This window comes from Tamandua tetradactyla, chromosome 2 (assembly GCF_023851605.1).
Source record: "Tamandua tetradactyla isolate mTamTet1 chromosome 2, mTamTet1.pri, whole genome shotgun sequence".
NCBI classification, from domain to species: domain Eukaryota; kingdom Metazoa; phylum Chordata; class Mammalia; order Pilosa; family Myrmecophagidae; genus Tamandua; species Tamandua tetradactyla.
In genome coordinates, this window is record NC_135328.1 from 191963131 (window position 1) to 191989679 (window position 26549).

Here is a 26549-nt window from a genome sequence, read left to right on the forward strand (position 1 = left end):
GGTTTTCGGGACAGCATTTCTATTGGTGTTTTGCACATAAGATCTCAGAAGAAGCTAGAAATTATTATTCAATACTATCCCCTCTTAGTTTATTTCCTCTAATACTAAAAAGATTTCATCTCTCCTCACTTGGCTGCTCCCACTTATATGCCCTCGCCACCACCCACCCCCACCCCACCCCCACCTCTCTCAGTCATTTCTGTTGCTGATACTCTATGAACAGGTCTGGGAAATGACTGCTGTATAACACTGTGAAAGTAAAGGGTGCCTGGGGGGTTAATTTCTATTTCTGCAGAAGAGAGGCTGACAGTCAAACACAGGGAGAGAGAAAAGAACAAGCAGAAATATAGGTGGGCAAGTATTTTTAAATACTTGATGGGCAGTCTTACAGACAGGCAAACAATGACTCAAAATAAGACTTAGGTAGGTAGGTAGACAGATAGCGTGTCCTCATTTTAAGGTTCTCCAGAGCTGTGAGTTCTCTTTCTTGGATGCAGCTGATGGGGGTTAATCTGAGATTATTGTGATTCTATTTCCAGCCAAGTGTGGGAATTCAGTCACGGGCACTCAGGGTACTTTGCTGTCCCCCAACTTTCCTGTGAACTACAATAACAACCATGAATGCATCTACTCCATCCAGACTCAGCCAGGGAAGGGGATTCAGCTGAAAGCCAAGGCATTTGAACTCTCGGAAGGAGATGTCCTCAAGGTAAAACTGATAGATTTCATAGAATACGTATGCTCCGGTATGCAAAAGTGTAGTGTAGTTAACACTCACTTGTCTACCTCTCTGTGAATTGTCTCAACTTTTCCTTCCCTCCTGAATCCTAGGATATTATCCTCACTCATTTGGGAGAAAGTGAGGCCCTAAGAGAAGGATATGTGAGTGCCTAAGAATATGGTTTTCAGGTTTGCTTAAGAGCTGACTGCTCTCAAATATATTGTGATTGAATATGTGTTGACCACATTATAAAAAATAATAAGTTCCAGTGGAGTGGCCAAAGGTTTTCCATTATAAAAGCTGACATCAACATGGGGAATGAAAAGCTGTTAGAATGTGTGTGTGAGGGCGTTTGTGTGTGCATTTGTGTAGCTATGCGTTTGTGGATATAGCTACTTTTCTATATGTCTCCACATATGTATGAATCTGAGACTTATGTATCTATTTGGGTTTTGGAATCCGTGTCTGTGCATATTTGTCTCAGTATGTGTGTATGTGCACTTTGCATGTTTTGGGGATATGTTTTGGTAGAGTGTAGACCACTGCAGTAGCCTCAACATGCAGTGGTGATGGCCTTTGTGTAGCATTGGGGTTCAAGCAAGTGGATTCAAGAGAAAGAAGTGATAAGTACTTGGAATTTTGGAAGATAAAGCATGAGTCTTTAATGAAATGAGCATACATGTGTCTTATGTTTCTTTTTCTGGGTGTGATTGAGTATATCCGATAATATGTTTATATGTATGCGTATATAATCAAGAGTTGACTTTGGAGAGTTCGTTAAAGAACTGTCTCATTGAAATGGGTTATAAGGTAGATCTCACATAAAGTATGTCCATTTTCATACCAGGCCAAAAACTTTTTTAGCTTATTCTAATAAACTTCTATTCCCTGTAGCCAAATAAGTACTAACATTAGAAAAAGTTGAAATAATGTGAGGACATTGCTGTGGAAAGTCCAAAGAGAAACCGATAAATCGCTGTTGCTTAGAGTTCTCTCTAGATATGATGAATGGGCTGCCTTTTTTTATGCACACATGATACTCTCATTCCACCCTCTGGGACATGTATGTTCTGATATGGAGTGTCTGTGTATGTGTGTGAGTGTGTGTTTGGAAGGCATTTCTCACTCTTACCTAATTCTTCTTGAACCCAATAATTTGCATTCATGATATGGCCTACTGGACTGGGTTTGCATGAAACACAACAATCCCAGTGGCATTCGGAGGTCTGCCATTGGCTTCATAAACTCTATTTTTCAACCCCTGAAAAACGTTGTGAATCCCCCTATAAGTAAGCAGTAGCAAGGTCCTTCGACCTTTCCAAGGGCCGTGTCTTTAATCATCACCCGGGCCCTCACTGCTCTCCTCCTATTTGTTCATCATAGACAGCAGAACCTCAGAGGGTACAAGTGGGGACAGCCAGGCCAGAGTCATTTATGTTCTTAAGTGGTGTAGGTGGAAGCCATGTGAGCTGGGCAATGCTGAGGAGTTCCTCCCTGAGTGCTATTGTTAGAATTGCAGAAAAAGGTATCTCTGAGGCATAAGATATAATCTTCAGGTCTTGAATGGAGAGTAAGCAGCAGTTCTGGGTGCGTGACCAGTTGGGTCCAACATAAATGGCTCCTAGGTGTTGTGGCTCACAGGGAGTGTGGCCAACACTAGAGCCTCTGCACTAGGGTGGTCAGAGGAGCGTCCAAGACATAGACAACAGGTGCACAGGCCAATTGCATGTCAAAATTTTGGCTTCAGGATCAAGTGAGATGCTTAGAGAAAGGTAGAAGAAGGACTCTCCAAGGCAATCACGTAAGGAGAAAGAAGGGGCATGGAGCACAAAACCCAGGACAGGTCAGGGACGACTCAGCTGGGTACAGGTCTCCAGAAGTTCTGCAGGATTTGGGGGTCAGGGATGAATTTCTGTGTTTCTTAGAGAGGACCTTCCCAGCCTTCAGACTTTATCTCTCTGGTAACCTGTCCAGCTAGCCCTGCCTCCCAGCTGCTAAAGGACCTCAGCCATTGTTGTTGGACTAGGCCTCAGCAAAGGCATCTTCCTCCCAGTTCTCAGCCTCTCTAGTGTCCTCCTTGAAGGGTGGGCCGTGGCTTCTGACCTAGCTGAAAAGGACCCCCTTAACACCAGCACTTGTATAGAACTGAGCCTCAGGGAAGGGAGGGCAAAGCAAGCAGGGAGAGCAGGGTGGTATAGTGTTCTCTTTTGCTAAGTTCTCCTCAGGGCCCCTTGCCCACCTAAGGGCAAAACTGGGGCATGAATAGGTAACAGAACTTTTTCAGAACCAAAAGAAACTCACTAATGAGTTTCAGATCAACTCTACAACTACGGTCAGCTGCAGTGGTACTGCTGTTTGAACCAGGCACTTGTCTCCCTTGACAGGAATATGTGCCAAAGGAGCCCAGAAGATGTCCAAAGACATCTTACTTTTGCCCTGTGTTTAGACTGCTAGAATAAATACCATACAATGAATTGGCTTAGCAACAAGAATTTATTGGCCCACAGTTTCAGAGGCTGGAAGGCTTTCTTTCTCCTGGAGTGAGTTAAATTCCAGCTGGCTGGCAATCTTTGGGGCTCCTTGTCTTTTCCATCACATGGCAATGTCTTTTTTCTCCTTCAGATGCCATTGGCTTCTGATTTCTGGCTGCTCCCCACAATTTCTCTCTCCCTCTGACTTTCACTCTGCTTATAAAGGACCTCAGTAATCCAGATTTAAATCCAACCTGATTTTAACTGAAGGAGCAGCTTGAAGAGATCTTATTTACAATAGGTCCTCATCTACCAGAATATAGACCAAAACCAAGAACATGTTTAAACTGGGGTTTTAATTCAATCCACCACACCAAGGTATAATTGACCCATCTGCTGGAATGTTGGCATATTCCTAATACCGAGGACTTGCCTGTCTCTCTAAAGAAGCCCAAATGTACACCTGAACTCTTGACCAAGGACACCTTCACCTGACTTTTTGGGGACCTGACTTGTCCCCGAAGATACAATATTGTATGTGCCTGATTAATCCTCCATGCCTTCCCTACGGTCCTTTATTTCTGGTCCATGAAATTTGCCTGTTTTCCTGCATTTGTGACTCCAGCCCTGTTTTTTATTCTTGATAAACTACAAATTTCTTAAACCTCTCTCCCTCCAACCCCAGCTTGTGTCTCAGAACCATCCAGACTCTTTTTGTTTCGGTCTCTCCCATGTGATCCTTGCTGTAACTCTGGCATCAGCAAGAGACAGGGGGGTGCTTTTAAAGTAATACTATGAAAAGACAATTTGCAGCTCAAGAGGACAAATGAAACATATGCATATGACTACATCCTCTAAAGTTGCCATTGAAATGACTAAAGGAATGTAAAAGCAGGGGAATGTAGTCTCAGCACTAGAAATGAAGGAAGGGTGCATTTCATGTGCAAGTAAAAGGAATTCTTGCCAAATGGAATAGCCAAGAAAGAGTCCAGACTGAGAAAGGGGCTCAGCAAATGGCAATTCATATAAGTGAAGTGAAATCCTGCTTGTGGAATAAGTGGCAGAAACCTTAAGAAAAAAACATCTAAGGCTACCTAATTCAGAGCAGCAGAGCCAGGAGTCAAGGTCACATCATGGACCCATGATAGAGAACGAATCGGAAGCCTGCTAGGTCCTCTGGAAGTGTATTAAGTCTGAGAGACCACACAGGGCTACAATTCCCTCTTGATACAACACTGTGGCATTTGTTTGGCTTTTGTTGGCAAGTCAAGTGAAGAAGGGCCCTGCCATGGCTGCTACCTAACAAGAGGCTGCCATGATGACACACGCACATGCCTGAGCACACGTGTGTACACACACACACACTTGCCACACTTTAGCACCAGCAGATGCACCATCCATGGCCTCTTCCAGCTTAGCTCTTCTGCTCCCCCTTACAAACTACTGTGTGTTTCCATTCTCCCCACGTAACCATGTGCCAACAAGAAAAATAACCAGATATATGAAAATATACAGGAGATCAGAAGAAGTGGATTTGTCTCAGGAATCAGAGCTAAGCCACAAAGGAAAAAAAAATTTAAGTTCCTAATTTATATTCTTAACGGGTTTTGAGAGAATATTATATTTACGGCACTAAAATAGGCAATAATGAAAACAGAGCAATCTGAGATGAGGAAAAATTGAGTATAGATGAAAAACATGATCACGCAATTAAAAAAAATGGAATGGAGGCAATGAAGGGAAGATAGTAAACCACAGAAAAATGAATTCAGTTTATTATAAGATAAATTTGAGAACTTCTCCCACATCTCATAAAGAAAGGAAAAAGAGGATTTTCTTCTATTAATAAAATGTACAATCAATCCCCAGTAAAACTTGATGTACCGAATAACATAACAGGGATAAATTAAATTAAAACTGTGAGAAATGTACAAAATTTTAATAAAGTTACAGGCATCGTGGAAGTTTTTAATATACTTCTGTTAGTCTCAGCCAGATCACCTAGGTTAAAAATAAATAAGGTTTTAGGTAGCTTGAATAATTCAACAGAATAAACCCAAAGAAAAGAAGAGAGATCTTTATAAAGATAAAGCAGAGATGATTGAAAAGTAGAAAACTAAAGAACAACAGCAGTTACCAACAAAACCAAAGGCTAGCTCTCTGAGAAATAAATAATAAAGTAAATGAACCTGGCAGGATTGATCCAGGAGCAAAGAAAGCCACAAATGTATAACATTAGGAATGAAAAGAGCATAACTATAGCTGTAGAAAAGATTATGAAAGGATTAAAAAAATATTTAGGAGCAATGGTGAGACAAGAAAGCTTAGATGAAATGGAAATTTTATAGAAAAAATATAAAAGTCAAGAAAATATAGAAAATTTAAATAGGCCAATAATCATTAAAATTTTGGAATCCTTTCCCTGTACCGTCTCTCGAAGGCCCCAGGTCCAGATTGTTTTACAGGTAACATTATCAAAGCTTCAAGAAACAATCAATGCCTATAATAAACAACTGTTTCAGAAAAGAGAATAATAAGGATCTACCTTCCAACCCATTTTTTTAAATGAAGCAGGGTAGATACATTTATACCAAACTGAATAAGGGCAGTATAAGAACAGGAGCTATTAGACCAATCTAACTTATAATCATAGATCTGAAAATACTAAATAAAATATTGCCAGATTGAATTCAGCTGTGCATTAAAACAAAAATGGTGAAGTAGGATTTAATCCAGATTGTAAGGATGAGTCAACTTTAGAAACGTTCATAATGTTATTTATTAGGTAATCTATATGAAGTTGCTATTTTTTTTTTTTTTGGTCAAAACAGGTTGAATATTGGCAATTTCATGCGGTTCAACCTAAGAGACAGATTAGAAGGGAAAAGAAGATCTTACCAATACACACCAAGACATCATGAATTCTTGATGATGTCAAGAATTGACTGATGAAATTCAGTACCCATTCATGGTTTTTAAAAGTATTTCACAAATGTGACTAGAAGATAATTTTCTTAATCTGAGAAATGGTTTCTACCAAACACCTACAGTAAACGTTACACTTAATGACAAAACTCCCTAAGGATTCCTGAGTATGTCTGGATCACCAATAGTTTTCAACATTGCTCTGAAAATCTAAGCCACAACAGTTATACAAAAAAGGGATTAAAATTTAAAAGGAATATAGAAAATGTTATCTTTCATTTAGGAAATATGGAAGAATCAATTGATAAACTAACAGAGCCATCAGACAATTTGGCAAGGCTGCTGGTATCTCCTTAACCAATTAAAATATGCAATTAGAAAAAAAACCTTATTCATAATAGATACAGACTGAGACATCTAGGAATAAGCTTAACAAAAATGTGCATGGCCTTTACTGAAAAAATTATAAAACTTTATTTTAAAGGCTATAAGTATGTATTTAAAGGGCATAAAACTTAAAAACATATTTAAAGGTCATTTAAAATGTATGGAGATTTGTTCATGGATGAACAAAGGATATGAACAGGCAAGCAAAGGAAAGTATAGTTGTTGATAAACATATGAAAAGATATTCAAGCCAGTGATTATCAAAAAATACAAATTAAAACAAGATACCATTTCATACCCATTAAATTAGGAAAAAATGTAATCTTAATACTACCGAGTACTGAAAAGGCTATCAAGCAATGAAAACTCTCATACACTGCTAGTGAGAGAGTACCTTGGTACTACTCTTTGGAGAGCAATCTGGCAATATCTAACAAAGTTGAAGATTTGCCTTCCCTGCTACTAGCTTCTCTGATCTAGATGGATGCCATAGAGAAACTCTCCAGCACATGTGGGTAAATCAATGTACAGGAATGCCCTCATTGGTTGTAATTGTGCACTGAAAGCTATCCATTTAGTATATTCATTTTGAAACCAGCCTCTGTTAGATATAATGGATGTGCATAGTTTCCTTGGATTTCTCAGTAACACATTCCCACCACTTGTATATAAGGATAAATTGGACCAGCAAAGCAATTTTCTTATACACTAGCAATATCCTCTTATTTAATAAATACAAAGGCCCAATTCCTAACAGCAATCAAAAATGTATAAATAATCAGGAGGAAGTATAGAACTTTATCGAGACCTAAAAGACAACTTGATTAAATAGAGCCAGACACAATGTATTTAGGTAGAGAGACAATATTATATAGACATATTTTTTTTCTCAAAACAATCCATAGATTTAAAGTAACTCAGAAATAGACAAGGATTTTTTTTATTTGGGAAAATTCTTCTCAAGTGTAGCTACCAAAGTAAATATGGGAGAATAATGAAAACAAGAAGATGATGAGAGAGACTGTGCCCTATTAAATACTTGAATATATTATAAAGTTATAGTAACTAAAGCAATATGGTTCAGGGACAGGAACCACATTGTTCTGGCTAATGGAATAGAATAGAAAGTTGACAAAAATCTAATATATTTCATTTTATATACAGGGTTTGGTCAAAATGGCTAATCAATCAGGAAGAAAAGGGAGATGCTCATACCATATGCCAAAATAAATTCCAGGTAGACTCAAGGACAAAAGTACTAGAAGAAAACACTGGTTCATTTATTTATCATATATTTGTTGAGTGCCTACTATGTGCCAGGTACTATTCTGGAAACTGATGTGTGAATACATATTCTGTGGATTGGGTTCATTTTGTGATAGAAATCCCTGCAGCTATTTAAATGCTATTGCTGAAAAATATCTAATACCTTGAAAAACATACAATTTTGTTGAGTGAATGAGCAGGATAGTATATAGATCTATAGTTTGATATTGTCTTTATCAAATGTATACAGAGAGAGAGAGAAAGAAGTAGATACATGATATGCAGAGAATAAAGCCAGCCTGGAAAAATGGTCACTGAAATGTTAAGAATGCTGAAAGCTGTTTTTTCTTTCTTTGCACATTTCATAAGTCTTCTGCAATGAATATTTTATTTTAATGAGAAAAATAATACTCTTCCCTTAGTGAATTAGGATGCATAATGCTTTGAAATTAAGAGGAAAATCCTGTTCTCATTATACTTTTTATTAATTTAAAAAGTATCTTCCAATTATCTCCTAAATGTCATCATATTTTTAAAGTTTATAGTTTGTTTGAATCAGGATCCTAAGTCCACTCTTAGATTGTTAGTCTCATGTGTTTTTTAATCTATAAGTTTCCCACTCCATCTCTTTCTTCCCTTGGTAATATATTTGTTAAAGAAATCGGGTCATGTGTCCAGTAGAATTTTCCACGTTCTGAATTTTACTGATTGCATTCACAAGATATCATGTCATAAGTTCCTCTGTACCCTGTGTCCTGTGAGTTGAAAATTGAACCTAGAGACTTGATCTGATTCAGTTTGATTTTTTTGGCAAGATGACTCCGTAGCTGATGATGTGTCTTCCATCAAAAAGCGCATCTCTTGTTGTCTTTCTTATTGTGATATTAGCAATTGTTGATAATTAATGCTTTGACCCATTAATTACAGTATAAGTTTTATGGATAAAAATATTTTTATAACAATCTGGAAGATTGAACTGATGATGCCTCAGTATTTGTTGGAACCCCCCAATTTTCTCATTCCTTCAGTGATATAAAGCAATTGCATATCTGGAAACAGACTGGAGGCTCCCAGGAGCCTAAACAAATCTCTGTGATATATAGCGCTGTTAGCTTGAAGAAGTGCCTCCTTTAGAAAGCGCTGCTTCATAAATAGTACAATGGAAATATTGTTCCAATTTGCTGGCAGCTGGCACCACATCGAGTGCCATGTACAAATATTCATCACCCACCCATAGTTTCCATCTTTGATATTTACCAAAGCACCAGGGGATCTTTCACTCAATCACGACTTCTGTTGTTATTTGTACAATTATCTGGAAGGGAGCAGCGGCCTCAAAACCTGGGGAGCCAGTTCATTATTCTGATGACTGTCTTCGCTGGCGCTCAGAAGTTCAGGGGACAGACAGGAGTCAGGGAAGACAGATGCCTGCTTGATTCCATCCCTGATAAGCCCAGTGGACCCTTGCTGGAGCCCTCATTTGAGGAGGAAAAGGGCAGAGGCTGAGCTTAGGGCAGAAAAAGGCACCATGACAAACTGGTCATTTTAACCCCACCCTGCCTGGATCCCGGGGCCAGGTCCAGCAGGGTGGTCAAGACCGAGGCCAATGCCCTGGTGGGGTGGTTCAGGAGAGAGGCAGATTGTCTCATCTACTGGAAAGACAGGACCTAGTGTTTCATAATATAGAGATGCCTAATGCTTTCAGCCTGTCTGTCTGTAGGAACAGATGGTGTGGGGAATCAGACAACCCCAGCCCACCTCCCCAGGTGGCCGAGGAGTAAGCTGGTGCCATATGGGGGCTGGGGGGACAAGAGCAGATCTCCAATGGAAAGGTTAGAATAGCAGTTGGTTCCTAGAGCCTGGATCCACACTGGGAAGGTCTGGGTACAGAACTGACAGCAAGTGGAAACAGGAGGGGCTGATAAACTTGCACATTGCTAACTCCACTCTGTCATCTTCCTTGCATGGGATGACTCGCCGCCCCTCTCACAGCTTTTGCTGATGCTCAGTTGCGAATGTGGGCTGTGGAGTGAGAGGGAAATGGTTGTTTGAAATAAGACCATGCTGATGAAATTGGGTTGGGGTCTCTTGTCCAGGTCTACGATGGCAGCAACAACTCTGCCCGTTTACTGGGGGCGTTCAGCCGCTCTGAGATGGTGGGAGTGACTCTCAATAGCACGTCCAGCAGTCTCTGGCTTGATTTCATCACCGACGCTGAAAACACCAGCAAGGGCTTTTTGCTGCAGTTTTCCAGTAAGTCTTTCTGGCATCTGAGTAGATGATGAAGTCAGGCTTTGCCTGGTTCCAGGGACTGAGGGAGGTTGTGCTATGGGATGAAAACTGTGCTAACTGGTACTGGCTCAGCTAATTGTTGCCTCTGAGACTGTGTGCCTGTGAGTTGGGTGGGCTGCCACTTGGCATCCGCGTGCAGCTTCTTGGTGTAAACGTGGGGTAGCCTGAGTGGAGGGTCACAGCATACATTTTGCTCACTGACAGATTGAAAGTAATAAATACTGACCATTTTAACTAAGGCAACCAAATGTAGGCTTCCCTAATCATAGCATTTATAAAATAAAGTTCAGCTACAGACAAATGTTAAGACTGCTAACACTGATATGTCATTATTCTTTACTAGCCCCTAAAGACTCGAGGCTTCATTCTTTCTCGCTTTTTACATGATTTTCACTTTACTCCTGGAGTTTTGTAAATGGAAAGCACCTAGGCTTATGGGAAATCCCAGAGTACTTTGGATTACATTTTCCATTCTCTGTATTCACAGCTATTTTATTTGTTTATTTAAGCTTCTACTTGCCCATCAGATATGAAAAAATATGATGGTATAGACTATTTTAAAATCCAATGAGTAACTATTTGTCAGTTGATAGAAGGATAAACAAAATGCAGCATATCCGAACAATGGATTATTATTCAGCAATAGGAAGGAATAAAGTTCTGATACATACCACAACATGGATGAAACATTATGCTAAGTGAAAGATGTTAGACACAAAGGACCACTTATCATATGATTCCATTTATATGAAATGTTCAGAATAGGCAAATTCATAGGCACATAACATAAATTGGTAGCTGCCTGGAGCTGGGAGAGTTGGGAGGAAATGGGTATGAGGCTTCTTTTGAGGGTAATAAACATGTCCTAAAGTTAATTATGGTGTGATTGTTACACAACTCATGAATATACTAAAAAACACTGAATTGTACACTTTAGAATTGTGTGGTATTTGACTTATATCTCAATAAAGCTATTATTTAGAAAATATCCAATGAACATACTGAAGAATCTTCAGCCTGGACTCTAGACCCCCGGCATAGGGTAGGTTTGCCTGTTACAGCAAGTCATCTAGTGGAGCTGGATTAGAGCTGCATTTGAATCCCACTTCTATTATTTGACAATCATGTGGCTTTGGAACAATTTATTTAACCTTTCCAAGTCAATGTTCTCAGTCGTGAAACACAGATAATTGTACCTATCAATAAGACTCTGGTGAATAACAAAAGAGATAACACATGTGAAGCACCATCTAGGAGGAGCTTTGTGTAAGTTGGTTTCCTGCCCCAACCTTTTTTAACAGAGTATGTCTAAACAGATCATAACTGAGCTTTAAAACATACATCTAAAGTGACTTTCCCATATTGCGCTATCCCAGCAGAGATTCAGTGAGCAAAATGGAAAGAACGGCTCCTCCTAGCAAAATGGCATGGGGTCAAAGAAAGTCAGGTCCTTTGCTTGAAAACTATTCAAAGCTGCCCTGAAAGAAATAACTGAAATCATTTACATGCACCACAGGGGAAAGAATGGTCCTTCATGTACCCTCACCTGAGCTTAGAAGTGAAGAAGGAATCCTAAATGGGGAATCCACCGATCCCTGCGGTGCTTACAGGGCATTTTCCTCAAGTACATAAGCTTTGAGGGAAGAGAGGAAGCCTGGCTCCTGCCTCTGGAGGCACCTCACTCTACCTTTTCTCTCTTCACCAGGTTTTGAGCTCATCAAATGTGAGGACCCGGGAACCCCTCAGTTCGGCTACAAGGTGCACGACGACGGTCATTTTGCAGGGAGCTCTGTGTCCTTCGGCTGTGACCCTGGTTACACGCTGCGGGGCAGTGCGGAGCTGCTGTGCCTGAGTGGAGAGCGCAGGACCTGGGACCGGCCTCTCCCTACCTGTGTCGGTAGGAGGCCCCTTGCCTCAGGGGACCACTCGGGTCTCCCCTCACCCTGAGCCTGCAGCTCTGGCCCCATTAAGGATCTCAGCATCATGCTGGCCCCCGGGGTTCAGGGCCTGAGAGTCGTCTAACTGGAGGGAACCCTCCTGTTAACAGGGACCCTCCCTCGCCTTGCCCCACCCCTCTCCATTCCCTCACTTTCACACCTCATTACATTTACACAGCTGCACAGTTAGGCAGCCAGGTGGGGGCTTGCCACTGTCACACACTTAGCAAGTGGGACCAGAGCCAAGTTGCATCCTCAGGATTGTGGCAATGTAGAAGGAGGTGGGAGAGACAATTAGAAAGGGAGAGGTGGGGCTTTTGCCTGGATCCCTTGATTTCCTTCGCCACCAAGACTCAAATACGTCTCCAAGTCTGGGCCTCACTTTCCCTATGAGAATAATGGGACTTAACGCTCCTTTTGCAGGGAAAATGTTGAAATAAAGAATAAGATATTGAGCTAGCATCTTCTTAAGCCTCAGATGCTTCCAGAGTGTCAGCAGAGGCTCTATGGAAGATTTATTCATGTGTCACAGGGCAAGTGAAGGCTGGCCCAGGGCAAAGTGTGGAATAGGCACATTCGGTTGTTCTGTTTGTCTGGTCTTTTCATCCCTTGCCACCTACCTCACTGCACTATCATCCTTCCGTTAATTAGGATTCCCACAGCATTGCTTTGTTCTGCTTCCCCAGCCCTGAAAACCAGACCTTTCCCTCTCTCCATCCCTTTTCCTGTGCCCTACAACCTCAACACATCTTCACAACACTGCTAATCACGTAAGAGGAAGCATCCATTGGGAAAAGATTTAGTGTCTACCAGGCACCACATACCATATTTGGTGCTGGTGAATGTTTGGGTATCTGTGGAGGCAGAGAAATAACAACAGAGAGAATAAAATATGTCATTTCCCTTGAAGGATCCACACTCTAGCAAGAACAGTCACATGAACAGATAATCGTAACACAAGATTAGCACTATAAAGGAATTATGTGCAAAGCATTGGAGGAATACAGGAAAAACTGTGCATAGGAGGTGAAGTTTCAACTGGGTCTTGAAAGGATGGATAAGAATTCACCCGTGGAGGAGGAGGTTGGTGGAAATTCTAGCCTACAAGTAGAACTTATTGTAGGACCAAACCAGCATGGTGGGAAGTATTAGTGGCCAAGTTTGGTTCTTTTCCCCTAAATGACTACATTCTAATAGGATCTTCAATAATGTTACATAGCAGTGGGCTTAAGGGACAGATTTAGCCTGATAGGGAACTGAATAAGGTAGTGGCCTTTAAGTAACTTCTGGAAGCTTCTCCCTTCATGCTTGAGATTGACTCAGTCAGAAGGCATGCCCCATTCCTTTCACCCTTCATCTCTCATTCCATCCTCTTCCTCCTTCATGTACCAGACTCTGTGTTAGGCATGAGGAGTCCAGAGAAGAGCAGGTCTCAGCCCATCAGGGAGGCGCATATATAAACAGAGGATGGTGTAACGCCACTGGGAGCCAGAGCAAGGAAGTACAGAAAAAGGACTATGGTGCACATTATAAATCAAGTCTTTGCTTTGCAGAAAGAATTCACTGTCAGCTTCTTTTGCATATCAAACGTTCCAGTTGGACTGGACTTAGAGGATCCACTTAATTAGTAGGACTATTTATACTTTGGACCTTGGAAGCCTTCCCCAGTGAGACTCTCTCAGGTCCCACTGCTGTTGGGGAGTGAAGCTGTATATTCAGAATTATGTGTCTATATTTTTGCATATGCCATATCATGGTAGACATCACCATGGTCTACCAGAAATGACTGCTGTAGCTTTGACGCTTCTAAATGTTTTCTTCATTGACTGACTCCTCAGTTAAGCAAAGCAGTCAAGGTTCTAGGATGGGAAGAAAAAGGGGGAAGATCAGAAAGAATAAAGTCTTATGGCCCTGGTGTTGATGAATCTGCTGCATGCTGCCCCATTTTGGCCTGCTCCTGCCCATCTGCCATTCCCCAGATAAAGTGACCCATGGAAAAAGAAGCAGTTGTGTCCATGAGGAAGGGCTTCCAATGCTGCTGCCTCCAAACACTCACTTTCTAGGAAGCAGGGGATGCTTCTCCATCTGGAACATGGAAGGAACTGCTAACCAGGGAATGGATAATATCATGCCATCTTTCCAACTGTCTCCTGTATTGTGGGGCTAGACAGGCTTCCCCCACTCACACAACGTATAGTTCTTGCTCTCACCCACATCACACCACACCCTTCTCAGTCATTGGCCCATTCAGCCTGGGGTCTTTCAATCATATTGGCAACTTCTATCCCAACAGCATCATGGAGGGAAGACTCACAGCCAATGAGGCTTTGAGCAAAGGATCTGGTCTTCTGGGCAGGTTTACTGGTAGAGGAACCCATCTTGTCAGTCTTTCTACAGTGGTCCTGTGTGAAGCCTGGAGTCCATGATAAGCTTCTTGGGTCCTTTGTAATCACAGGTGAAGGTCAATCTTCTGTTATGATTGTGATCACATCTTCTTCCAAGATCTTGCTTAATTCAGCATACTCTTTCCTAAATAGCTCTGAAATCACTTTCCTCCTTTTCATTTTCACTCATGCTGTCTTGATCCAAGCCCTTATTATAATTTGCCCAGAAAACAATAGCTTAGGTCATTCATTTGATCACCCATCCATCCATTCAGTCAACATCCATTAAGCATCTATAATGTGCAATCACTATACTAGGTATTTGATGTGCAAATGTGAGTAAGACAAGGTCTCTGCTGCCAGAAGCTTATATTCATGTGAAGAGATAGAGATGCTATGATAAAAACTTGTCTGAAGTATAATGGAGACACAAAGGACACTGTAAATTCTACCTGAGAGGCGGGGTCATGGAAGGTTTCATAAAGAAGATGATTGTCAGGTTGTCAGTCTCAGTAGTTGCACGAGGAGTTGCAGAGTTCCAGTGTTCATGCAGTTCATTAGACTTGACGGGAGCAAGGACGGACAGGTGGGGAGCCAGAAGGGCCAAAGGGAGCACCTCCAGAGGATATACTGGGCCACCGCTGGGGAGTTTGGACTTCATTCCAGGAAGGACAGTTTAACGTGAGCAATGACCTGGTCAGTGCACATTAGAAAGTTCCCTCTGATGGCACTGCTGAGTGTGGACAAGACTGAATGGTGCCAGCCTCGAGATGATGAGGTCCTGAGCCAAGTCTCTAGCAACAGAGGGCAGAGTGGGGCCATGTGTGGAAAACGTCAGAGAGATTCAGTCCTGAAGCAGAGTACAGACAGGAAGGAAGAGAAGGCCAGGAGGAGTCACCGGATTTTGAATTAGGTGACTGCTCTGGTGGGGAATATGCAGCTCTTTATTGAGCTTCCCACCTCCAGTCTCATCCCTTTCTGGAGCCCTTAAAACTGCCCCAAGGGTGACCTTTCTAGTGTATAAAGTTGATCAATTCACTCACATGTGTAAATAGACAGCCTGGTGCACAATGCCCTTCGAGGTCTAATGCCCGCCCAGCTTCCCAGCTCCATCTCCTTCCACGCCCTTCTTCATCCCCCATCTGCCAATCATGAGGAATCCAGCCTGCTGTCCCACACCCCCAGGATTTTGCACATTGTCTGCTTCCTATGTGCAATTCCCTCTTCCTGCCACGCTCCCCAGCCCATCCTGCCACCCAGCCAACCTGGCCAACTCTTACTCCTCCTTTGGGACTTATTTGAAGCCAGGGCCCTCCCTGACTCTCTCTACCCAGTGGCAGAGCACATTGGTCACATTCTCCTCCATCTCACCTCTTGCCATGAATGCACTTCTGTTAGGGCAAGTGATGCACACTGTGGCTGTCTCCTCTACTAGGCCATAAACTCTTCCAGAGGAGGGACAGTTTCTTGTTTACCTCTGTTCTCCTGGCACCTAGCACAGGCCTGTTACTGTCAACAAACCAGTCCGGATGCCTACACCGCCCTCTCTGGAGGCTTGGTCACCATAGGGCTGCTGGCCCTATGCCCAGGACCAGTTTTTTAAAAACAGCTTTTACTGAGATATAATCTACATATATTACAATTCACCCATTCAAAGTCTGCAATTCAGTGGGTGTTAGTATATTAACAGGGTGTGCAACCATCACCACAATCTAAGTTTTGAACATTGAGTTACCCTAAAAAGAAACTCCATACACATTAGCTGTCATCCCTCTATCCTCCCACCTCCTGGCCTTGCCAACCACTAATCTACTTTCTGTTTCTGTAGATTTGACTGTGCTGGACATTTTATATAAGTGGAATCATACAATATGTGGTCTGATTTCTTTCACTTAATGTTTTCAAAGTTCATTCCTTTTTATGGCTGAATAAGATTCCATTGTCTGGATATACCACATTTTGTACATCTACTCATCATCATCTAGTCATCAGTTGATGGACATTTAGGTTATTTCAGCTTTTGGGCTGCTATGAGCATTCATGTTCAAAATTTTGTTTGAACATATGATTTCAATTCTCTTGTGTATATATCTAAGAGTGTAATTTCTGGGCCATATGGTAAACCTATGTTAAAATTCTTCCAACCCATTGCACCAGTTTGCCTTCTCACCAGAAATATTCAAGGGTTCCAGTTTCTCCGTATCTTCACCTCATTTGTCATTTCTCACTTTTGGATTGTAGCCATCCTAAGTGGTTGTGAAGTGGTATCTTGTGGTTTGGATTTTCATTTACCTAATGACTAATGATACTAAGCATTTTTTCATGTGCTTTTTGGCCACTTGTAAATCTTCTTTGGAGAAATGTCTATCTAAATCCTTTGCCCATTTTTAAATTGGGTTATTTGTCTTTCTATTGTTGAGTTGTAGGGGTTCTTTGTTTTCTGGATGCAAGTCTCAGGCAGGGACCTGCTTATACACTGTGCTCAGTCACCTGGAATGAACAAAGGGGACTCGGGGGTACACAGGCAAGAGGAACCACTAAATCACTCCTGTCAGCTCAAACTCCCCCTCGCGCCCCCCTTGAAGCTCATTCTTTTGGGATTTCTTTCAGCTGAGTGTGGAGGGACAGTGAAAGGAGAGGTGTCGGGGCAGGTGCTGTCACCCGGGTATCCAGCCCCCTACGAACACAATCTCAACTGCATCTGGACCATCGAGGCTGATGCTGGCTGCACCATCGGGTAAGTGTCAGGGCCAGCACAGTAACCATTGGGAAGTTGTCACCAGCATTGTCTCCTGTCCCTGCACCCTTGCCAGAGGCCCTTGTGATCAACTGTGGCTGTTGTGGCCCCAGGCCTGTGCTGGGTCCATGTAAAACTGAAAAGTCCAGTCTCAGCTTCACAGGGCTGCATCCCAAGCTCATAAAACTTACTGACACAAGGCGGCATATCCACAGCAGAGCAGCTGGGGCAGAGGCATTAAGTCATACAAACCCCAGTTTGAATCCCAGTCTTGTCACTGACTACTTGCAAAATTTTGGGCAAGTCCCTTAATCTCTCCAAGACTCTCCGTCTCCTTTGGTAAAGTGTGGGCTATAATCCCAGCTTCCCAGGATTAGCCCGAAGTGCTTGGATGAGATATTGCATGCAACGTGCTTCGCAAAGTACTTGGAGCATGGTAAATGTTGAGTAATGTTTGTTGTGGTTATTGCTCTGACCTCAGGGCAGCTTAAGAGCTGTGTGATCGCAGGCAGGTTGCTTCTTTCTCAGTCTGAGTTGCCTCATCTGTAAAATGAAGACAAAAGTGCCGAATTTTAGATTCGTGGAGGGAATAAATAGCAAAAGTTCAGCACAGTGCCTCGTACTCGGTGCATATTCCCTCAAAATGATGTTCTCTTTATCTCCCTTTCCTGACAAGAACTTGAATTATAGGAATTACTTACTGGAGTTCTGAGGAGTCAGAGAAGAAAGGAAAGTCACCATTTATCAAACACAGGGCCGGGGACATATGTATTGCCTTATTAACTCTGAATAGCTCCATTAAATAGATATGATTATTATTATTACCATTTTATACACAACCAAACTGAGATTCCAGGAGAATCCATAACCTGTCTAAGTTCACACAGTGGATCAGAAAGCAGGCTTTTTTGTTTTATTTTTTAATTGGGAAATCTATATACCAAAAAGCAATATATTTCGAAGTGCACCACAACAATTATTTATAGAACAGCTTCCTCAGAGTTTGGTATAGGTTACAGTGCCACATTTTTAGGTTTTTCTTTCTAGCTGCTCCAAGACACTGGAGACTAAAAGAAATATCAGTATAATGATCCAGCAGTCAGACTCACTTGTTAAATCCTGTCTTCTCTGTTAAAACTCCTCCTTCTCCTTTGACCCTTCTCCCAGTCTTAAAGGGTATTTGGGCTATGCCCATCCTTACTTTTTCATGTTGGAAGGGGCTGTCAATGATGTGGGATAGGGGAATGGAACTAGCTGATGTGTTTGGAGAGTCTGGCCCCTCTGGGTTTCAGGACTTATCTGGCCTATGAACCAATCTGGAGGTTGTAGATTTCTGGAAGGTATTCATAGTGTATGGAACCTTTGTAGAGTCTCACACAGAGCCCGAGGTGTTCTTTAGGGTTGGCAGGAATGGCTTTGGCAAGCCATAGTAAATAACAATATCTAGCTGAAGCTTGCATAAGAGTAGACTCCAGAATAGCCTCTCAACTCTATTTGAACTCTCTCAGCCGCTGATACCTTATTTTGCTGCAATTCTTTTTCCCCCTTTTTGTCAGCAAAGCATTGTTGATCCCACAGTGCCAGTATCAGGTTCATTCTTGGAGTCATATCCCACATTGCTAGGAAGATTTTCACCCCTGGATGTTACATCCCATGTAGTAAGAATTTTACTTGCAGAGTTGGGCTTAGAGAGAGAGAAAGGCCGCATCTGAGCAACAAAAGAGGTCCTCTGGAAGTAACTCTTAGGCATAACTATGGTAGTCTTAGCTTTTCTGCTACGTAAATCAGCTCCACAAGAGCAAGCCTCAAGATCAAGGGCTTATCCTATTGACTTGGGAATCCCTAATGTTTGAGACAGTATGAAGGGTTTCCCTGGTGGTAAACCCTTCCCTGTCCTTGAAGGCCCTCATTCCCATTCTGGGCTTCATGTGTTTGGTTATTTAAATACTCTATCCAAATAGGTTGAGTTAGATTATGAGCTACAGAAAATTTATGTTGTGGACAAAATAGACCTCTTTCCTTTGGTCCCATAGAATAGATGAAGTTCTAAAATACAATGTCCTCCTTATCTCTGTATTCTGATCAAATCAGCAGAAAACCGATTTGTTTTTTCCAAATCTTCACATTATATATCACACTCCTGGCAAAACTGGGCCTTCATTTTTGGTTCAGATGGCTTGTGAGGAAGGAGAGCATTTTGCAAGTTGGGGTGGCAGGATGAGTAGAGGTGTGGGAGGAGGATCAAATAAGGGAATTAGAGAAAGGAGTAGGAGATAGTCTGGCTGGAGTAAGGAATGCCTATGGATAAGGAAAGGGAGTTAGATAGAGTTAGAGTTTGGCCAGGTTATGGAGGATCTTAAATGCCAATAAACAGTAGAGAGGGAGAGCTGGTTCTTGACCAGGGTTGGCCCACCACAGTTATTTGCAATTGAGAGCTCATTGGAAGGAAATCAGTCAGGAGTCCATTGCAATGACTCAGGAATGAAGCTTTAAGGATCTGAAATAGCAAGGAGCCAAGAAAATGAGCGGAAAGTGTAGCTCAGAGAAGATCCCTGTCCTTGAGAATTTTCAATTAAGGAGAACTAGATGGGTGGGTATGTGGCTGCACAAGGATAGACATATCCATACACTTACTGTTATTTGCATGTCCGTAGATCCAGTTCAATTAAAGTTAAGAAAATATATAAGTGTTTGCTCTGTGCAAGTTTTGGGGCTAAGCCCTGTGCAGGATGAGGATGGCAGTGCTTTCAAGGGGGCAAGTTAAATATACAAATTCATGCTGCACACCACTGCTGGAATAACCATCTAGAAACCCAGCTCTAGCTAATTAAAATTCTGATTAAAATCCTTCCATGGCACCCTGTGCCCACAGAATAAAAGCTGAACATCTCATCTTGGCTTTCAAGGCTATCATGACTTCAACTGGCTTCTCCAATGTTTTCCACCCACTTCACTTCAATGATGTTCCAGCAAAACTAAATTAATGATGACTTCTGTACATGTGCTTGTTTTAGTCTACCAAAGCTGCTAGAATGCAACACACCAGAGATGGTTTGGCTTTTAACAACAGGGGATTTATTTAGTTAAAAATGTATAGTTCTTCAGAGGAAAGGCAGCTAACTTTCAACTGAGGTTCCTTCTTACATGGGAAGGCACAGGGCGATCTCTGCTGGCCTTCTCTCCAGGCCCCTGGGTTCCAACAGCTTTCCCCAGGGTGATTCCTTTTTGTATCTCCAAAGGCCTGGGCTGAGCTGTGAGTGCTGAGATGAGGTATGCTGAGCTGCTTGGGCTGTGCTACGTTGAGCTCTCTCATTTAAGCATGCAGCCAATTAAATCAAACAGCATTCATTACAGCAGGCATGCCTCCTAGCCAACTGCAGATGTAATCAGCAACAGATGAGCTTCACATGCCATTGGCTCATGTTCACAACAATAGAACTAGGCACCTTCACCTGGCCAAGTTGACACCTGAACCTAACTACCACAGTGCTCATGGTAGCCTAGCTCTGTGCCTTTGTTTCCACTCTACATTCCACCTGGAGTGCTCTCCTCCCTCCAACTCCCTCCAAAGACATATGTTGATGTGCAACTGTCAGCACACCCAGTCATTTTCCCCCAACGCCCTCTCCTGAGAGTTCTTTCTCCCTCTTCTGAACTCCCATTGCCAGGTGCCTGTATTTCCCTTATGACGCTGATCACTTTTTCCTTTATCTAAGCTCATTCCTCCCCTCCCCTCCTAGAGCTGTAATGTCTGCCTCATTCATCTTTGCATTGTCTCCTGGCTCTCAGCACAGTGCCCCTAGCATCTGCTGGAGGATCAAAAAGTGTTTTATGAATGAATAAACATAGCAGGACTTAGTACATGCATAGTTTAGATGACTGGTGGAACCATGATTTTCCCTCAATAAATACCAAAGGAATAATGAGTGAATAGGACCATAAGTGACTATTTTGCTCTCGTGTATACATACACAAATCAGGGAAGACCATTCAGTCACTCACTCACGTAACAACTGTGTTTGATTAATTCATGATAATACCTGGCTGAGGTGCTGACTTTCCATTAACAAGACCTAGTCACTGTTCGCAAAGAGTGGAGGAGACATGCATGTCCAATAGAGCTTTGTACATAGCATGGCAGTGGCTTAAGGAGAAAAAGAAATGAAAAGGCAGACAGGTGGACATCAGGGAAGTTATCCTAGAAAATATGGCATTACTGCCGAGTACTGAACAGTGGAGAGGAGGTTGCCAGCTAGCCATGGAGGAAGGTTGGCGGGGAGGGGAAAGGCTTCCTAGGCAGAGGAAGTGAAGCTGTGGAGTCAGGCTCAAGGAGCTGGAAATGATCCTGTGATTTGGTGGGTGGGGGGAGGCATGGGAGATGAAGCTAGCAAAGTAGGCAGCAGCTGTAGTAGAAAAGGCCTTGGGTGCCATGATGCTGGATTTGCACATGTCCTGGCAGCCTTGTGGAGAATGGACTCAAATGGGACAGACTGGGTCTGGGGGACCAGTGAAGCGGCTGTCTTGAGGTTGTAGTTGGGAGGTTATGAGGCTTGAACCCCAGCAGTGATGGTGAGGATGGAGAGGAGGGGACAGATGTCAGGAGACATTGACATGGTCACACCAGCTGGTCTCACTCTCCTCAGTAAAGGTGGAAGTTGAGGTTTCTTTTGTTTCCCCATGTTTTTATTGTGTAACATATAATATGTAGAAGATGTAAAGAAGTTGAAAGTACAGTATCACACCTGAATACCTACTACCTATACTCAACTGTTGTCAATATTTTGCCATATTTGCTTGCTTGCTTCTTTCTGTTTTTCTGTTCTTTTCTTTTTCTTATTTCTGAATCACCCAAAAGTACATGGTAGACTTGACACATATCTCTAAATACTTTGGCAGATGTCTTCCAAAAAGAAGGATGTACTGCTCCATGACACAGCAACATTAGCACACCTGAGAGAACCAGCAATAATTCTCCGAGAGTTAAGGACAGGGTTAGAAGAGAGCTGGGGAAGTCTTGGAACAGCTGACAGAACGAGAGCACGAGAAATAAATGAAGGGACTTCTAGGCAGAAGCAAGGATGATTCTCAAAGATGGAATGGAGGGGAGAGAGCAGGACCCGTTCCAAATCCTCAGGAAGAGAAGATAAAGCAGATACAGAAAACACCCTTTCTAGAGCAACATACCAAGACACATAAAGTGACAGGGCATGCTGGTGGTATGTGAGAATCCTGAGAAGGGAAATAGCAGGGAGAAGGTGAAGATGATATCAGTCCTCCATTCTAGAAGGCTTCTTGGAACCACAGCCACCTCTAAAGGGGCTAATGCTAAGTGAGAGGAAGAGAGCTTCCCAGCCTATTGAGAGCTGCTGAGCCATGGAGGAAGGGACCCCTTTGCCTTCCTCATTCAGTTCCCCAAGCCCAGATGGAACTTGCCCATCTGAACTCTTGCTGCCCCTCCCTCCTTCCCTCCTCCGCTCCCTCCATCTCGCTCTCTTGCTCTTCCTCTCCCCCCCACCACCACACACACCTCACTTGAATAACCAGTTGCAAACTTAGGGAATTAGCCTGCATCAAGACTAACACAAAAACTCCTTTTATATTTCAGCCCTTATTCAGAATAAAATTTAGTTATTATTTTTTCAAAATGGGAGTATCTTTACAGAATTTTTGTATATTAAAAATAGATATGCATTCTTTAAAATTCAAACATAAAGAAATTGTTAAAGTAAACATCAAAACCCCTCATAATCCTACATTGTGCTCCACATTCTACCCCCCCAGATAAACATTGTTATGGTTTGTTCTACTGATTCTTTTATATATCTTATGCCAATATACACATAAAGAAAATACAATAAACATGTTTTCTAAAATAAGATCATCTGTATGCATGGCTCAGTAACTTGCTTTTTGTTTTACCAGTTAATCGTATATCATCATCTTATTATGTCAATATATATAGATCTCTTCTTGTTCAGCAGCTACAGAGAATTCTATTGCATGCATGCCGTAATTTACTTAACTACTCCCTTATTGATAAAGTGCATATTTTCCGTTTTTCACTCCAGAGAACATCCTTATGCATGAATTTCACACAGTTGTCCAATTCTTAGGATATATTCTTAGAAGGAAAATTTTGATATATGGCCTCAAATTCCTCTCTAGATATCGCAGCAATTTACGCATCCACCAAAAATCCGTGGGCAGGCCTAATTCCCCACATAGCATCACTAAATGTTGTCAGTCTTTTTAGTGCTTACTAGTTTGATGGGAAAAAAGGATGTTTAATTGTCTTTGCTACTTTAAGTTATCTGCATATTTTTCTTTGACGGAGTTTGTCTTTTTCTTATAGTGTGTTCTACTGTGTTAATTTCTAAATGGTCTGCAATTTCAATTTAGAATTCTTTTTAACCCAACAATATTAAAGAGGGTTTTTTTTAAGTTACAATGTCATTATATTTTTTGGCTTAGCTTTCTTATTTTTATCTTTTCATCCGTCTTGCATTGTGCCTTTTTAGCTTTTTGAATTTTTGTTTTATTTATGTCCCACGGATATTTGAAGAAAATGAAAAATGTGCAGGGTTCTATATATTTCTATTGCATCGAATATATTATGTTTTCTTTCAAACAAAATGTACTATGCTTCTCTATGGTTTTCTTTTATTTTTTTTTAACTCTTGTTAGCCAATTTGATCAAATTTACTTTGTTTTTCTTCTAGTGATTGAAAGTTCTATATCCTATTTTTATTCTGCTAGTGATCTTCTGTTTTCATTAATTTGATCTTCAACAATATTTAACCTGTTATTTACTGCTTCTTTATTTTGGCAGTCTTCTTTATTTATTTGTTTGTTTGTTTCATTTCAAGGAAACTCCAGTTTTGTTTTCAGATTGTCCTTACGAAAGTACTTTTTTTAATCAATGAATTATCATCCCGCATCTGCCTAAGAGTACTATTTGTGTTTTACTTTACAATCTCTTGTTTTTCCCTAAACCCACAGCATTTTGCAGTTGGGCCATTTGCTCTGATTATCCCCCTGGATTCCTTCTGAAGAGCTCATTCTCTTTGCATCCCAGGAGTCTTGTTGTTCAAAGACTAACAAGTTCTAAGTAAGAGCTGGACTCTGGTACCAGATTACCTGCCAAACCATTAGCCATATAGTATGGACAAGCTCTTTGAGCTCTCTGTACCTCAATTTTCTTATCTATTAAATGGTGATTGAAAATAGTACAAGGTTGTTATGAAGATTGAATGAGCTCATGTATTTTAGACACTTAGAACAGTGCCTTGCACATAATTCCCAAGTGATGAGAACTCCCACTAGGAATTGAGTTCATTTTCCACAAGTGGGGTGTCCTTTAAGCTTCACAGGTGGTAGGTGCTGTGCTGTGGATGGGAGCAGGTGTCAAGCAGGTCTTACCCTGGGCATGCCAAATGCAAGGGGATGTGGAGTAGCCAACAGGCCAGCATGTATGAGACTGTGCTCAGTTCACAGGCAGGAGAAAACTTGCAGATCCCTCCTCCCCACCCCCACCAGCCCCCCCCCCCCACACACACACACACAAACCAAGCAGAGAGGGCAACGAGAGGAGTTTGTGGTCAGACTCACCCCTATGAGCTGAGAAAGGATAGTTCCTTTCTAGAAGTGCCAGATGGGCAGTGGGGGGCTGGAAAGTGGACCCACTCTGGGTATGCCTGGCAAGAGTGGGCAGGCAGGCCCTTCTCTAGAACACAGGTGGCTCCTGTATCATTTGTCAGGTGTTTCTCCATGAGTTTCAGGAATGAGACAGGTTGGCTTATGGACTCTGTCCTGGCAGCTGACAGCAGGAGAACAGGCCAGTGAGCTCTTACTTGGGTCATCAACACACATGAAACATGTCCTGAACATGGAAGTTTCAGGTATATGGGTGGGACTTCTCAGTTTCCAATGTTGGGTCAGAGTTTTCCTTTTTATCATCCATGGGCCAGCTCAGGTGAAAATTGGAGAAGAGAGGTAAGCAAAGCCTTTTGCTCTGGCCTTGCCTCCTTAATATATACCTGATAAATGAGTCAAGTTCAAGTTCTGTACATAAATATACCTGTTCCTAGATCAATTATCATTGCCCCCATTTAAAAGATGAGATATCCAAAGCCCAGAAGGGCTGGGTGGCCTGTCTGAGGCCTCAAACCTGCTCAGTGGTGCAGGTTTTAAACACATTTTCTGCTCTTTCCACTCTCGCTCTGGTGCTGGCTCTGGTTTAACTCCATTTAACAAAATGAGCACTGAGCCCCTTCTCTGTGCCAGAGATGTGCTGTGCTGTGCATGGGAAGTGCAGAGAGTGGGCCAAGTCCTAGTCTCATCTTCCAGGACTCAAGTTCTTGTGGGGAAATAGGCAAATAAACACGTACCTCCAAGGCGAGGTAGATGCTGTTAGTGAAAGCCAAGTTTAATAACAGGGAAGAGAGAGAGAGTTCTGCCTGGAGATATGGAGGTAAACATTCCCGTTGAAGGGTGGGGGAGAAACGGCATGAATATGGTTGTGGGAAATATAGGGTCTGTCCATGAGTACCCATTCAGTGTGACTAGAGCCCATATGGTGTGGGGAGAGACGGTTGCATGGGCATAGAGGGGTCTCTGGACGATGCTGAATGCCAAGATGAACACTGAATGGATTTCTCTGTATGACGAGAAGCCGTTGGAATAGTTGGAAGATAGTAATGACATTCAGTTCAATTCAAAACTTGGAGCATTTACTCGGTGCCAGGCATTTTGCCATACCCTGGGGATATAACAATAAATAGGAAGCAATCCTTTCTCTTGAAGATATTAGTTTTATAGACAGAAATTATGTCAGGAATAGAAATAGGAAAATTGACTAACACTGGCTTCAAAGACAGCAGATCATTTTTCCCCTGGGACAAGAAGTCTGAAGGTACCTTCCAGACATAATGTAACCACTTAGAAAGCCATTAGCCTCCCTTCTAAGTCTAAAGCCACCCTAAGACTTTCATTCTCATGTTACTTAGGTGGCTCCTATAGCTCCAGGCATTGTGTCTGTGTTTCAGGCTAAAAGAAAAGAGAAGATGAAAGGGCACAGAGCTTGCTTTCTCCTCCTGAGGGTTTGTGTATTTATTTGGGAATAACCACCATCTCCAGAAACATCTTCCTACAGCTCATTGGTTAGAGTTGGGCACCTCTGGCTAAGGAAATGTGGGAGATCAATTTTATTTGGCTTTTACTACTGCAGTAGTAGAGATAGATAAGGGGTTTGGAGATGGGGTTTGGATCAGCAACCTACAGTGTCTTCTATAGACTCTAAAGTAATGTGATAAATACCGTCGAAGTAGGTATAAACCACAATAGAAAAGCATTCACAGGGATAGTTCATGATTCCAGGTAGCAGTTGGGGGTGGGTGTTAAAGAGAGGAAGTATTATTTTAGCTGCACTTT

At 42.1% G+C, this 26549-nt stretch overlaps 1 protein-coding gene across 1 annotated transcript in view; it reads left to right on the forward strand.

The window, feature by feature from the left end:
* The window catches only part of CSMD2 (CUB and Sushi multiple domains 2), a 609437-nt gene that overhangs the window by 388136 nt on the left and 194752 nt on the right, over window positions 1–26549 (forward strand). The window contains exons 22-25 of the mRNA XM_077150390.1: window positions 540–709; window positions 9867–10023; window positions 11768–11959; window positions 16994–17120. Of these exons, the coding sequence (XP_077006505.1) occupies window positions 540–709; window positions 9867–10023; window positions 11768–11959; window positions 16994–17120 (646 nt within the window). The remainder of the gene's footprint in view (window positions 1–539; window positions 710–9866; window positions 10024–11767; window positions 11960–16993; window positions 17121–26549) is intronic.